Source organism: Primulina tabacum, chromosome 11, assembly GCF_025594145.1.
Source record: "Primulina tabacum isolate GXHZ01 chromosome 11, ASM2559414v2, whole genome shotgun sequence".
Classification (NCBI taxonomy): Eukaryota; Viridiplantae; Streptophyta; class Magnoliopsida; order Lamiales; family Gesneriaceae; genus Primulina; species Primulina tabacum.
In genome coordinates this window covers 3,709,349-3,725,735 of record NC_134560.1, presented here as the reverse complement: position 1 = coordinate 3,725,735, position 16,387 = coordinate 3,709,349, and the positions used below count along the sequence as shown (strand labels likewise).

Here is a 16,387-nt window from a genome sequence, read left to right as displayed (position 1 = left end):
CAGATGAGTCCCATTTTTTGCTTGTGCGTAGGGCATTTAGTGATGATCTCCTCTCTTTTAGTATCTTTGGTACATTTTGAAATTTTGCTCGGGCCCAAGTTTGTAGTGACTCTTTGCACAGGCGAATACGCGTTGGGAGTGGAATAGAGTGGTTACCCTCTCCCCAACCCATTTCAACTATCTCTCCGCATTCCTCTTCTGTCAACCAGAACCGTTCAAACCTTAACATTGTGCTGAAGGAAGCATTCTTTGCTGACCCCTGTGAGTGCGCATTTGTCAACTTCATACAGATAGGCCGATGATCAGAGTGAAAGAATTCCATGGAGGAAACGTAGGGCCGTCGGGTACAATAATCTCCAATTTAGGCTGCCTACAAATCTGTTCAGCCTTTCAAAAACCAAACTTTCCGTTCTTCGTCGATTGACCCATGTATATGCATCTCCGTGACAAAATATATCTTGGAGCTCACATACCTAAAGTGTGTCCCGGAAGGCTTGCATCTGTGGGAGTGGTCTTCGATTACCGCCCAAATTTTCACTTTCATAACAAATTTCATTAAAATCTCCACCTACTAACCAAGGAATCAAGGAATGCCATCAAGTTCTCGTAGATTCTTAAGTCTTTTGAGGAGGTCCCATGAGAAATGACGTAATGATGCGTCTGGTTGGCCATAAAAACCCGTAAACCGCCACAAGTTTCCGGATTCATGAATAACACAGTCAATGTGCCCAATAGAATAAGATTTGATTGATACCTCAGCTGGGTTTTTCCAGAACAGTACAAGACCACCACTTTTACCTATGCAATCCACCATAAAACATCCTGTAAATCCTAGGTTACTCTTCCATAGCTTGCATTTAGACGCCCTCATTTTTGTTTCGCTCAAAAACAAGAGAGTTGGGTCCTTTTCGACGATGAGTCGCCGTAATTCACGGAATGCTCGTGGGTTCCCAAGCCCCCGAGCATTCCAACATATAAGATTCATGATGATCGGCGGGGTTGCTGGGCAACCACCGCTGCTATGTCCTTTGCACTAGAATCCACCGTTCCATTTCTCAGTTTCTTTTTCACTGGACTTGTATGCTCCTGAGAGGTACTCTCATCATCTGTAGTGTGTTGACAACGTTTGGCCATTATTTTTGATGATGAGATCATATTCGCTGTCCTATGCTCCCCGACTGCTCGTGCTCGATGTTTCCATTGCTTTGTAGTGGCAACAACAAGTTTTGGCTCCTCTGAGGTCTTCTCATTCGAAATGTCAATGGTCGGCAGATGAGTGCTCAGCAGGCCGTGGGCTGTCAGCAGGGCACTGCCCGATGGTGTGTTTGTTGTCACAAGTGCTTGGCTTTCTGAATCCATATTACCTTCTTCAATATTTTCCTCATCCCCAGTGGCTTCAGGCAAAGGGCCCTCATCGGTATTAGGGGAAGAATTATCTTTACGGGGTAAGTTTTTTCTTCCGCTACCGATGTGTGTCGAAGCACGTAGCCAAATTCCATATGCGTGGGTGGTTTTATCAGCCCCACTATCATCACAATCCTGAACCGTATGTCCAATTCGTCCACATGCATAGCAGAAGTCCGGTAAGCGCTCGTATATCAGCAAAACTATAATTTCTTCCTCCACTCCCCTAGCCTTTATACGAATAAATTTCATTAAAGGTTGAGCAATATTTATTCGTACCCGAATTCTCGCAAAAAGGCCCAAGAAAGTTCCGTTTTCACCCGAGTCCACCTCTTCTACTCGGCCAATATGACGTCCCACTTTGTGCAGGAGTTCCCCTTGCATGAAGGCCAGTGGAAGATTATGGCATTGAACCCAGATCCATATCTCGTCAAAAACCATGTCAGTTGGATTTTTCCAACCCACATGTTCCTTAAAAATCACCAGACTACGGAAGAAATTCCAAGGGCCATCCGTGAGTGCCCGGTGTCTGTCTCGTTGGGAATTGAAGTCGCACACAAATATATTGTCCCCCATAGCCTCGATATTCATCTTCCTCGATGCTTGGAGGATCCGGGGCATCTGCTGTCGGAAGGTGTCTCTATTTATTGCTTTAGGCGAATGGACCTTAGCCACCAAGCACGTAGATAGTCGCTCCTTTCCCATGTGTATCTCTGAATCATCCAATAGAATATTCTCGTTTGGCTTTGGCGGAGAGAGTTTCATCGCTTCAACTAGACGAGAGATTTCATCTGGATCCATAATAACGAGAAAACAGGCCAACGTTCAGATCAAAAAGATGATCGAACGAAACAATCCTATAGGTTTTCCAACTCTAAGAGCGAAAGAACCCTAGGGATATGGTGTCTGATTTTATCTTCTTTGTATTTCAATATATAGGAGAAAACTATTGTTTAAAAACAAAACAAACAGTAAGTTTACCGTAAATATAGACATAGTCGAATTATCTCACGTATAAAAATATGTAAGACCGTCTCACAAGAGACCTACTAGATAGATTTTTGGGAACCATGAATATTTAGTCTATGACTTTGCCTCATATGTCCATTTTTTTAGCCCCACCACTATTTACTCTTGTAAAAAAAAATTACATTCACATTTTTAAAGTAAAAAATGCCAATGAATAAACCAATCTCGTCCACCTCCAAATTAATGCAAGCTCTTTTCTTCTAAAAGTTGACAACGATAAATGTCACCCTTTTATTGTATTGAGCAAATATACACACAAACAAAAGGAAATTAATATACAATATGAAAAGAATCTAAATTAATTTTAGAAAACACATAATTTTGACACATATGGCCCAAATGCATTCTACATTTTCTCTCTTTTGATTTTTTTTTTCACATTCCTATTCACTTATCATATGTATTTAATGATAGAGTTTGATTAATTATTTAGAACAGTAGATCGTGACATACACGATGTGTTTGTTCCGAAGAAAAATTACGGAATGAAGTGTGTTATTTTTTTAAGTGTGTTGAAAATTATAAAAAAAACTTTACTATCATATCAAAGTTGGTTAGTAAATAAGGTTTAACTTTAATAAATAATATACATAGACAAAACACATGTTTCTTAATAAAAATGTAGAGAAAATTACATCCACCTCCCATGAGATTTGTCATAATTACAAAAATATACAATTATATTTAAATATTACATTTATTTCCTTAAGTTTTGTGAAAAGTCACAAATAAATCCAATAACTTCTAAAATTACAATCACACCTAGGGACGACAAATTTTCCAACAGGTTCAAGGAAGGTCTCATGGGCAAAACCAAAAATAGGACATGTTCGAAAGATAGGGAGAAATGGGGATGAGAATATAATTGGGGGGCGAGGATGACAAACACACGTTCATCCTATCCCATTGTCATCCCCAAACACACCCATCAAATTTATATTTATCTTATATTTTTCAGGGGTAAACATAAGAATACAAACTTGAGGGTGTACATAATGTTAGAAGCTATTAGATTATTTTATACGTAATATTATCTCACATGAGTTTTTATGTATTTAATTTAGGTATTGTTTAATTCGGTTGAGAAGATAGTGATTATTAATAAACATAAAAGATTGTACATTAATTAAATGTTTTATAATATAAATTTATTGTTTTTGTTTTATTAAATGTTTAAATATTATATGTTTTATAATAAAATGTATAAAATATAAGTTGTTGTGTAATTATAAGTTTTTATTAATTGTACATGTTCAATAAAACAAGAAATAATTGGCTTTGCAAATGAGATTAAGATGGTTCATGAACATGCAGAAATTTGATTTTAATATCTATAATATTGGTGGTAAGCATTAGATAAATTTTTTCTCACAATGGAGATCAAATTAAGCAACAAATAAAGTTACAAAAAAGTGACAGTTTTACCATGACAGAGCATTTTGACCATATTTCTCAAATTACTTGGTCAAATAGGTTAAAGAAAAACGATACTACAATTCTAACAACTAAATTATCTACATGTTTTGTTTTATGTGGAAAAACAAAATCGGATGGGAAGATTTTCAAAAGTGATGTGTATGATGATATAATTTCTTGGAATACAAATGAAGACTTATGTATACAAAATATTTTTATTTGTGGTTGTCTCCTCAAATTTAATGTATCGAGATATCCCTCATTCTATGAACAAACATTTGAGTTCATAATATTTCTCTATTTGTTGTTCATTTATTTATTCAGTTTAAATATAATTAGCATGTTAATTTTATATTCAAAGTTTTACACTTTGAATAATGAGTAGCTAACTTCCCAAAGTTGAGATGAAAATGTGAAACTCTTGGTATGATAATAAGGTTATTAAAAGGTGATAATCATGTTTTACATTATTTAATTATTATTTATTGTTTATGTTATATTTATTTTTTAAGCATTATTATACTCTATTTATAAGTGAGAGTTTTGATTTATTGTTGCTATATGTTTCACTAAATTCTTAAAACCATTTAAATGTTAGTTTGATATAACCAACTATTTAAGATGGATGTCTTGATTTATTATAGATGAATATATCATAATATTAATTTTATTAGTACCACTTAAATGTTTGTTTAGTTTTACCAACGATTTAAAGTGAGAACCTTGATTTAGTATTTACAAATATATATATAGCACAATAAATACTTGACAATGTTTTTAAGTTTTGGTATATGTTATATACTTATAAGATAATAATATATAACAAAATATAAATATAATTATTTAATATATTGGAACCATTTTATCAAGTAGATTTCAACAATATTCATTAATGTTAACTTTATTAAAATACCAAGCGTGAATTTTCTAATCTCAACTACTTAAATTAAAATTTGAACAATTAAAAATTCAAACAATTTTTTTAAAAAAACAAAACAAAAGGAGATTGTAATGGACTTGTAATTACCTTAGATTTCATGTGTATACGATATTCGGACTCATCGAATTATACGACTTATGAAAAACCTGCTCTTGAAAGTGCAACAATCAAAATCGCACTAACTACCCTTTGAATTTATAATACATATTCATCATACTTGGTTCATTGATTAATTACACTATTTTTTTCTCTGTCATACAAAAGGAAAAAAAATCCTTAATTTTATGATAGAGTAGAAAATCTGCATGTTATTGAAATATAATATTTGCAAGTGTCGTATATATAATCTATTATTAAAATTACAGTCCTATTCTATTGTTTGGGTAGGGAGTACAATTATTGCGCTTCATTTGCCGTGAAGTGTGTGTGTGTTTTTTTTTTTTTAAAATCTTAAGAACTCGCTGTCGCAATTTTTAGTATGTCTTAAGAAATCTGAAAGGCCAATACAATAATTAACAAATCAGATAAATTATATTGAACAAATAATATATGACAAACTCAAAATTGAGATTCCAGAAGTAGGTAAAGATTGAAGTCTCGACCTATCAAGCTCAATATATTTTATCATCCAAACTATCCTATAACAACGACACAAAGTATTTTTAAAATCGATATGAACTGGCCAACGACCATACGATCCGATCGGTGGCACTCCCTCTAATTTAAATCGAGCCAATTTTTTTTTGTATATATTATTTTTTGAGTTGGTAAAATGAATTTTTACAATTGAGTCTAGAATTTGAAATCTCATTTCAAATTTGATATTTTAATATTCCTACGAGTCATCCAATTTTTTTAATATTCCGAATTAATATATATAATATAACTATATAAAATATATAAAATGTATTAAATAAGCCACCTGAACATGTCATTTGTACGGTCAACGACGTAAACAAAATTTAATTGCAGCCAAATACACAAATTAACAAAAATTAATCAAAACATTAAAGCTTTGTTTGGATGCGTTAGAGGGAGGCACATTAACGATCGCCATTTTTATCTTTTACCTTCTTTATTTCATAACCCACCGTACGAGTAATAAGCACATTAATTATAGACCTTTTCAAAATCATATAATCATCTAATTCTGGTCATTTTTTTGAGTCATAATATTTATTATTATTTTAGAAATAATATTTTTATTTACAATAATTGTATAATTATTGGGGTCATCATATTATTAAAAAATTGAGAAGCGTATGTAAACAAAATTAAATTTTAGTCAAAAATCATAAGTTAATTTTCTAAAATTTTCATATTTGGGAGATCTATGTTCTTAGACAGAGTTCCAAACAGCGCCTTACAGAATGGAATTAATAAAAGAAGCACCAATTTAAAAACAATGATATTTGGTGACAAAGTAATTATTAAATTTTAACAATTATATTAATAATTTAATTATATGATTTTAAGGGAAAAAAGATTAAAATTGATTATTAAAACATAATTATATCATTATAATTGATCACAGTTCAATACATACGAAAATAAAATTAATATTTTACCATTCGTGTCTGTAATTAATAAAAGATTGATTTTTTGGAAGCAAGATAATGTAAATAATAATCAATTCAGTTCGCTTGGTGGGTAAAATCAGTCATACATCTCCTTTCCCTCCAATCGTTCCCCACTGTTGTTCCCTTTGGACCATTTTGCTTCGTGGGCTTCTCTCTTCCTCACTAGAAAATCGTTAACTTTTTCCGTCTCTGCGGGATTCCTTTTTAGCCTATCTCCGTCTCTTTTGCAGACATTTTACTGGTACTATGCAGGGGAGGACTGAGAGAGTAACTTGTTTGCTTCCACGAAACTGTTTTTGATTTGATTTGTTCGATTTTTGTGGGATTGTGGGATTGTAAATTTGTGGTTTACTCTCCAGCAGTCCAGTGGCCTCCCTTTTAATCAACCCCTTGATTTTTTTTTTCTGGGATAAATAATAAAAAATTCATTATGTTCTTTCCGTCTCTTTCTTTCTCTATCTTACGTCTTCTTTTTTGGCAGTTATCAGTCTTCTTCATCTTGCTCACGACGTACTCTTTCCCCTTTCTTTCTTTCTATATCTATGTTGTTTTGGGATTTTTATGCTCAATTTGACTGTTTAAAATTGAGGTTGGTCTCGTTTTTATTCTATTTTCTAGTATTATGCTTAATTGGGTTTTCAAAAGTAATGATTTATATTGAAAACATCAAATTCGGATATTTTGTATGTGAAAGTTGCGATTTTTATATGATGTGCAGCACCTAAATTGTGACATCTTCTTGGGTTTTTGTGTTTTTTTAGACATGCTTTATTCGAATTGAAGTTCACGGATAGTGGTCGTTTATGTGATTTGGAAAAATATGTTCTTGTTGATTTTATAAGCTGGGCGTGATTTGACCAAAACCGGTTTGTATTTCCTGCGAAGGGGTTGATCTATATGTATCCTCTCTGTTTTTCACCAATTCCGCGTTGAGTTTTCACATGAATGACGCTCTCACTTCGATTCCGCAGCTGAGCTTTTTTAAATTATTTTATATTTTTAAGTTTAGAACATAAAAACTCTTTATAAATGCCTCCTTTTGTAGTTTTTCCTTATTTATTGGTCTTTTGTTTCTCCCTCTGAGTTTTTTATTTCATTAATTGAGTAGTTTATGGTCCAACCTACCTTCATTTGTCATTCTGATACAAATTTTGCTATTTGTGTCCTGCTTTGGTATTGAAGGTCACAATCTTGCTTTCAACTTATAATGTGTTTATGTGCTTTTGAGTTTGTTTCTATAATTGCTATCTTCCAAATGGTAAAATTAGTGAGGTTATCTGTTTGCTCTTCCTAAAATTGTCTAGGCTCTTATCTTTACTATTTTGTAATGTACAAACCCATACTTATTTATTGTTCATCTTTGGTTACTGTGCTCTCTGTTGGATAGCCGTAATTGATCATGGTTGTTGCTTGTGGTACCACTTTATGTAGGTAGCACTTCCCCCGATCAACATTTTGTTTTATGACTCTATCAATTAGGCATTTTTGAGAATCCTAATCCTGAAACACTGAACATTCAGTTTGTTATGGATTTGCCAGCTCAGAGCGATTATGATGATTTGGTTCCTTTGTAATGTTTCTGCAGGAAGTGATTTCAATGGAGAAACATTTGAAAAATTCTGTTTCTGGTTAGTTTACAGAGCCCTTTTGTCCTCGCCAAAGTGTTATCATTCATCACGCAACTGGTGTTAATGTAATATATCAAGGAATTCATTCTCATGTACCCTGATGTCTTGATTATTGGTGTATGTAGGTCCTAAACTTCCATTCTCACCAACTTCTTCGAAGGAGAATAATCCATGGAGACTTCCTAGTGGGACTGATGTATATCATGCATCTAGTGATGTTAGCTTGTTTTCTACCTCACTACCTGTCATACGACATGAGACATGTGAGCATTAGCAATTTGACGATTGATTATAATGTTTCGATTTTCTTTTGCTTTAGACAATCTCTTAGAATGCTTCCTTTATCAGTTAAATTTAGTGACTCCGAACAAAGTGGCCTACCGAATGATGATGGCTTTCCTAGCCTTAGTAAAGTTTGTATGGAAGATGAAGATAAGGATCCACTCGAAGATGTTGAACCAAGTGCAATAGGAAGCGGTCTTCCAGGTGATGAAGATGAACTTTTTACCGGTCTCACGGATGATTTTGATCTTAGTGGGTTGCCGACGCAACTTGAGGATTTGGATGATGATTTCTTTGAAAGTGGAGGGGGTCTCGAAATAGAATCTGAAATCCATGATAGTTTAGTCAATGGTATAACAAGGTTATCTACATCTGATGTTACCAGTGGAACTAGTGCTGCTCATTATGGTTTGGCGAGTGGTGTAGGAGCTGTAAGTGGTGAGCATCCATATGGAGAGCACCCTTCAAGAACTTTATTTGTTCGGAATATTAACAGTAATGTGGAGGACTCTGAACTTAAGTCTCTCTTTGAGGTATTGCTAAATAAATTTTAATCATGTTTCTTTGATTCACTATTAACATAGTTTAGTTGTCTCTCACCTTTTGATTGTTTTGCTTGCTAAAAGAGAACGAAATTTCGTTGAATTGTATGAATTAGTATGGTGCAATGATTGTTCGCACTGACTAGAGCTGCAAATGAGCCAATTAACTAATAAATTTCTGCTCAAGCTCGACTCATAAACTTGAGTAGCTTGATTGCTCAAAAAATTGCCTGTTCGCTTACTTGATTCTAATTTGCAACAAAAAAACACGATTCGTAGATTTCTTAAATTGTGAGAAAATTCTCTATTTTGCCTCTCAAAGGATTGCACATTTGATAGAAGTTTAACTAGCTAGATCTTGGCTCAAAAAATTGCCTGTTAAGTCACAGCGTTCTAATTTGCAACAAAAAACACGATTCATTGTATATATTTCTTAAATTATGAGAAAATTCTCTATTTTACCTCTCGAAGGATTGTGCATTTGATAAAATTTATCAATATTATTTGGAATTACTTATTTTCTGGACGAGTAAAAATACTAAATTTTCACGCTACCTTTCTTTCTTTCTTCTCCTCCTCCTCCCAATAGCATTTTGGAGATATCAGAACTCTCTATACTGCATGCAAACACAGGGGATTTGTGATGATATCTTACTATGACATCAGAGCTGCTCGAACTGCAATGCGTTCATTACAGAACAAGCCCTTGAGACGAAGAAAACTTGATATTCATTTTTCAATTCCAAAGGTGCAAACCAAGATATAATTGATTTCATAATTAATTGTCTTCCAATTGAATATTTTTTCTTATCTATTGTTTCTTGGTTCACGCAGGATAACCCATCAGAAAAGGATGTGAACCAGGGAACTCTGGTTGTATTCAATTTGGATGCATCTGTGTCCAATGATGATCTTCGGCAAATATTTGGAGCGTATGGGGAAATTAAGGAGGTAGTGTTTCACTGCTATGCCAAGTTGTCATATGTTCTTCACCAGGAGTTTCTTTGCATTGATAGCTGAATTGCTATTTTTATCGTGATGCTCTGGCCTCAGATAAGGGAAACACCACACAAACGACACCATAAGTTTATCGAGTTTTATGATGTTAGAGATGCGGATGCAGCTCTTAAGGCTTTAAATAGAATTGACATTGCTGGGAAGCGCATAAAGCTTGAACCTAGCCGACCTGGCGGAGCTCGTCGAAGGTACATTTCATTATTAATCCTTAGATGCTGATTTTCTCCTTTTATCGTGCACCCCTAATCTATGCCATTTGACTGTGATATTTTATTTATTTTCTAGTGAATTTTAAATTCCTAAATATCTGTTTCTTTATTTGACAAGGCGATATTTAGAGTAAGAATGGCAGAATCTTAATAAAACCTGGATTGCTACAAAGTAATTGGGAATTTTGACTTCTTGCATGCATGGTCTTTAGTTGCTGTTCCTAACTTAGACCCTGTAGTATCTGTATATTTACAAATAATACGGTGCGTATAGAAAGCTGGGTTTCCGATACTTTACGAACTCATTCCTCTTTCCTACGAAACAATAAGTATGTGTGCATTTATAGATAATGCAGTTCAGTATAGAAAGTTGGGCTTCTGATACTGAGCGAACTCATTTCTTTCCCCATTGAAACATCAACCTTTGAAATCCCATGTTTTTCTTAATAATTATATGGTATTATTAGTCATTCTGTGGAGCTTCAGTTTTCTCGTTAGGATTACATCTTTATCAGCACCATCGAATAGGTCTAACGATGGTTCTGGAACCACCAGTCCTGGTTACAATGGAAGGTATAGTAGTTCACTAATCATTTGGAGACGATTTAGTTCCATTTTAACGAAATTTATGCCCTCAACTTTTGTCGGTTAAGGAAAAAATAGTGGTGCGGATTTTGAGGTTACCATAATCAAGTTTATTAGATTAAATATTGAATACTTGTATTACAAAATGTTGTGGATATTTTTAAATTTTAAAAGTAAAAGTACGTTTTGAATTTGATTTCTATTAGTCAAATAGTTTAAATTCTTTTGAATATGATTTTGGCTAAAGGAAAAAAAATCCAAACAGGTATTGAGCTCAAGCTGCAAGTTTAGTAATTTAAAGTACTTAAGTTAAGTTGGCTACGATTTTGGCCTTACTTCTGGTTTTTTTATTCCTGGAAACGGGAATAGATCAACCTTGGGGTTTTTTTTTTTGGTTTGTGATTGTAAACCAAAACTGAAAAAGGGTTCGGATTGTAGGTTCTGCTTTTAGTTTCGGTCCACAGTTTTAATTGAACTATGGTCAGATCTACCATCGAACCTCATTGGTGTAGGAAACAAATTTCAAGTATAGTTATAACAACAATGATTGTTCTTTCTCAATGCAGCTTAATTCAGCAGCTGAGTCTAGAGCCAGATCAAGATGAAGCCCTAGGTTTCCTGCATCACGTTGGTTCGCCCATAGCCATTTCTCCTCCAGGCATGTTGATGGTCGATTTATGTATCTAAAATCATCTCTTGTTTCTTGTTTCTGGGACCTTCCTGTATAATTTGGAACTTTAACTGGTGGCATTTTATTTGCAGGTAGCTGGCAAAATTTTGGCAGCCCAGTTGAGCACAATTCATTCCATGCATATGGTCCGACTATGTCTAATTTGGGAAGTCTCAGCCCTGGGGGAAGCAATCACTTGCCTGGGTTGGCCTCTATTCTTCCCTCCCACGACTCGAACTCTGCAAAGATTGCCCCTATAGGTAAAGATCCCAGAAAGGCTAACCAAGTAATTACTAAATGTAATACAGCACAAGGAGCTGCATATCAGCATTCTTACTCTGTTTATGATCCCAAGTTAAGTTCGAGTTGTGATCTTGTTTCACCATTTGGTGATTCCAAGCTTTCGAGTGATGGAACTCTTTCTGGGCCTCAGTTTCTCTGGGGAAGTCCTACTATCACCTCAGAGAACTTAAATTCTTCACCCTGGTCATCATCATCATTGAAAGGACGTCCATTCCCGTCGAGCAAACAAGGAATTGGTTTTCCATATACAAGTCCACATGGCTCTTTTGTTGGTTCAGGTCATCACGTGGGATCTGCTCCATCTGGTATTCAACTAGACAAGCATTTTGGATTTTTCCCTGAATCACCGGAACCATCCTATATAAACCAAACAGCAGCTTTTGGAGTAAAAAATTATGGTCTCAACCATGGTATTCACTCAGTGCATCTTGGTTCTCCTGGGGCTGTGAGCAGAGGAATTTCTTTTGCAGGAAACTTTACGGAAAGTGGTTCTGCTAGCTCCCGAATGATTCCACCGTCGGGAAATGGTCCTTTGTATTTTGAGAATGGCTCTTTTGGTGGCATGGGAACGATCATTAACGACGGATTGTTTGACCGGGCTCGGAATAGAAGGGCTGAGAGTGGTGGCCAGATGGATAATAAAAGGCAGTATCAACTTGATCTGGAAAAGATCATGAATGGTGAAGATAGCAGGACCACTTTGATGATTAAAAACATCCCAAACAAGTAAAACTCGTACCATTTTCTTTGTGTGGGATTCTTATTTTCAATTGCTGATTTTTATTTATCTTTCTTCTTTCCATCTCTGAAGATACACTTCCAAGATGCTGCTTGCAGCCATCGATGAAACCCACAAGGGTACATATGATTTTCTCTATTTACCGATCGATTTTAAGGTAACTTCGCGTTTGGTTGAATGTATATATATTTTGTTTCACTATTGGTAACAAAATGTTTATTTTCTTTTGGTCCAGAATAAGTGCAATGTGGGGTATGCCTTCATCAATATGGTGTCTCCTTCACACATCGTTACTTTCTACAAGGTTTGTGCTCCAATAATTTTCAATGGTATCCTAATAATCTGATATACTTTCAAGGAATATTTCTCTATAACATCTCGATCTTTCGATTGACAAATCAATTGGTCATGGTCATGCACATCAGGTGTTTAATGGGAAGAAATGGGAAAAGTTCAATAGTGAAAAAGTTGCTTCCTTGGCGTATGCAAGAATCCAAGGAAAGGCAGGTCTTGTCTCCCACTTCCAGAATTCGAGTTTAATGAATGAAGACAAACGCTGTCGGCCAATTATTTTCCAGTTGGAGGGCCAAGGGACTGGTTACCTGGTACATTAATGTTGGTTTTTTGGCACATAAGAACTTCCCACTTTTAGTCTCGAGCTAAAAAACTTTCCTTAAAAATCTCCACCACTCACCATAATTCTTGTGTGACCAGTATAGCAGTACAAACTTTGTAGGAAATGTGTAATTTATTTTTCTTTTTCATGGGTGCTTAGGAATCTTTTCCGTCGGGCAACTTGAATGTTTTTATATGCCAACCAGATGGATCTTATGCTGGAGATTCTCTCGACAGCCCAAAGAACGATCCAGATGATAATCTCTAGCACCTTAAATCTGTTGGTGAAGTTGCAAATCCTCGATAATCATTGGTGGAATACTATGAATTTTTTGTACAAAAATTCTTGCGTACATAAAAATGTCAACGTTTTGTGATGGATATGGATTTTCGTTACCCCCTTTGTTTGGGGTATTGGACGAGGCAGTGGCAGCTTAACGTCAACATGTGTCATAGCAGCGAGTGATAATTAACAAAGCCACAAAGGGAGAGGAACGAGGCGAGGCGAGGCGACGCTTGTCCAGTTTTCCGGGTTTATTCTATTTTGGTGCCCTCGGTTCTGGTAAGCATACAGTAGTTTATAGAGCTGATTTGTGTGTTGGAGATCCGTATGGATTTCTCGGCAATGTATAGTTGGAGACTTGTCATGTTTTTCTGTGTTGTGCTAACTGAACTAAGACTTTATGACATCAATTTACGATGTTTGCCACGTCATAACATATGATTTATCGTGGAGCTTTTCTAACACGATAATTTAAAAAAAAAATTGCAATTTTAGTTTCATATCTCGACTTGTTTTTTAGTTTTAATCATATAACTTGTCAATATTTGATTTTCATCTATTAATTGGATCTATGTCTTGGTTTTGGTCTGCTTTCACTCGAAACCATTAAATCTATCAAATATAGATTATTTGGAATCGATATTCTTCTATGTAACTCATATAACATGAATAAAATCTATGTTATACACGTTAAAATTTATTTATTTATTCTATGTTATACACGTTAAAATTTATTTAAGCAAAAGTAAAAGGAAAAAACAAGTTTTTTTTCTCCCATTTTAAAATATTGAGTGTTGAGGAGTTTTATTTTTTTGATTTGTTTTGTTTTGAATTATCTTGATATGTATAATATGAGTTTATTCTTGCTACATTAGCTAAAAACAAAATGAATAAACAAAAAAAAAATTAAGTTAGTTAATGAAAACCAAACATTGATAAATTACATGAATAAAATCCAAAACATGTCAATTTACAAGACTAAAATCGAAATTTCTCTAATTTAGAACAATTAATTCTATCCAAGCTATTCAATATTTATCACAAGTGTACGAGTCAAGTAACAAGTCTAAAATCGCAATCATTCTTGTCTCAAAGATCTAGAGCGTGGTCTGCTATCCAAACCATTTTTTAGTGCTAACGCGAGGTATTCTACCACAGATCATGTTTTCTTTAAGTTGTGCTGGGACCATTATTTCTACATACTCTAGCACGATATCTGCTGTCTGGTTTTTGTCACTCTATCTTGAGTTCATATTTGTGTAATTTTTACCTCTAAAACAACTAATTCAAGTGATGTACATTTCGAAAAAAAAATATAAGTGTTTTTGGAGTTTCACTTTCATTAATGCCAAAATATTATAATTTGCAGTTTAGCAGTATATATTATGCTCAAAATGCCGTACCACAAATGTATACAGTTAAAAAACGTAAATAATTTTTCTCAACGACTGAAATGTTCGAAACATCAATCGGACCTCAAATTATACAAACAATATAAAAATGATGTCACGTCAATCCCGTGAAGACTACTTCAAGCATGCACTAAATATGTTGCGAATGAAATTATGGTGACAGAATAAAATACAAATGGCCAGCAAACGTCTAACGGATGCATCGAGTACAAAAAGCAATATACAACATTCGAGTCTTGAGTTATAATAGAAACTCAAACTTTTGAGCAACCCGATTTGCGAGAAACTCATATATATATATATATATATATATATATATATATATAACATGCACAAAATGTTAAAAAAATCAAAGTTTAGAAGAAAAGAAGCAACAAAATGTAAATTACAAAAAATTGTAAAATATAGTATTTTAAAAGATTTGTTCGAGATATGTACTACCAAAAGGACACATATTAGGTGTGGTTGGACTATTCAAACTTACAGAGTTGCATGCAAAATTCATGCAAGAATAATGAAATATAAGATAATCCACATCAAATGATTAAAACCTTACCAGACTATTTAACGGGAATTGCATGAGCTTTTGGCTTCAAATAAAATTTCGAACCGTTGGAATTACTCTATATATATATATATATATATATATAATTGCATCGGTAAATAGCAAACTAATTAACTGTTAAAAATTCTTGGTGAAATTAAAATGTCATTGGAATTATAATTAACAGCTCCGAAATTGTCTCTTCCTTGTAATAATTGATTTGTAGGCTGCTTGTTTAAATTAATTAAATGTAAGCTCACACACATGAGAAACCTTTTCTTCGTTCTCTTAAACTAGTAGTAATTGTAAATAACGTGCAAATTAAATATCATAGTATTGGAAGTCGTCCTATATTCAAATTGCAACATCGGAAGTTGTCCTATGTTTTGAGAATATTGAATTTTTTTAAAAAATTATTCCGGAAATAAGCTTTTTAAAAATTATTTCGGAAATAAACTTCACATTTTTTTAAAAAGAATTTATTATTAATTTTTTTTTGAAAAGGAAAAAAAAAAACGATCGCTTAATGAATCAGACAATTTGGTGTAAAAGAGTTTCTTAGCACGAATAAAAAGGTCAACGATGCACAGTTGCTGGGATTTTTAATTAATTTCAACAGTGATTTCTCCTGTCTGTCAATTTTCCTCCTCCTTAAAAAATACAAGTAAAAAAAGTCAAAATTGATCAGAAATAAATTTTATAGTTTCAGTACTTCAAACGACATTGATTGCTCTCTGAACTTTATCTCAAGAATGGTGATAGAAACAGGACGTCCCAAGCCCACAATCCAACGCGCATTGTAAACTCAAACCACCTATTTATTTTTAATATTCATTTCATTAAAACAGTAGTGTATACACGAAAACTTGATGGCCTATCATAGCTTTGTACTTGGCGGTGAACAACAAATAACCTACCAAATATTACAATCTTGATATAAAATATATATTATACGTATATATATAGATTTTCTACTATATTTATAAAGTTTTTGTCCACATATACATAACATACAACGTCAACCCATATTGTTTGAAGAAATTTCTTGGAGAAATGCATGTAACACATGTAGTGTAATTTCTCAGAAAACGTAATATAAATTTTAAAATGATAATAATTGGTATTTTAGTCATGAGAATTAATGCAACACGCGAACAAAATTTTTATGGTCAACCTCCCCCCATCCTCC

At 33.9% G+C, this 16,387-nt stretch overlaps 1 protein-coding gene across 5 annotated transcripts; it reads left to right on the top strand.

Moving 5' to 3' along the window:
• Window positions 1–7,935: 7,935 nt before the first annotated feature.
• Window positions 7,936–13,717, top strand: LOC142517728 (protein MEI2-like 2). Of its 5 annotated transcripts, none has more exons than XM_075620126.1 (13): window positions 7,936–7,997; window positions 8,123–8,260; window positions 8,346–8,812; window positions 9,411–9,569; window positions 9,656–9,772; window positions 9,875–10,026; window positions 10,534–10,620; window positions 11,199–11,290; window positions 11,395–12,331; window positions 12,417–12,501; window positions 12,580–12,648; window positions 12,770–12,949; window positions 13,120–13,717. In XM_075620126.1, exons 1-13 carry the CDS (start codon window positions 7,943–7,945, stop codon window positions 13,225–13,227), a joined length of 2,646 nt encoding a protein of 881 aa, XP_075476241.1. In that variant the 5' UTR covers window positions 7,936–7,942; the 3' UTR covers window positions 13,228–13,717. The 5 variants fall into 5 exon arrangements, with proteins under 5 accessions (XP_075476241.1, XP_075476240.1, XP_075476244.1 ...); XM_075620125.1 differs by having other exon boundaries at window positions 11,199–11,294; window positions 11,399–12,331; window positions 13,120–13,716; XM_075620129.1 differs by lacking the exon at window positions 10,534–10,620 and having other exon boundaries at window positions 13,120–13,716.
• The last annotated feature ends 2,670 nt before the right edge of the window (window positions 13,718–16,387 follow it).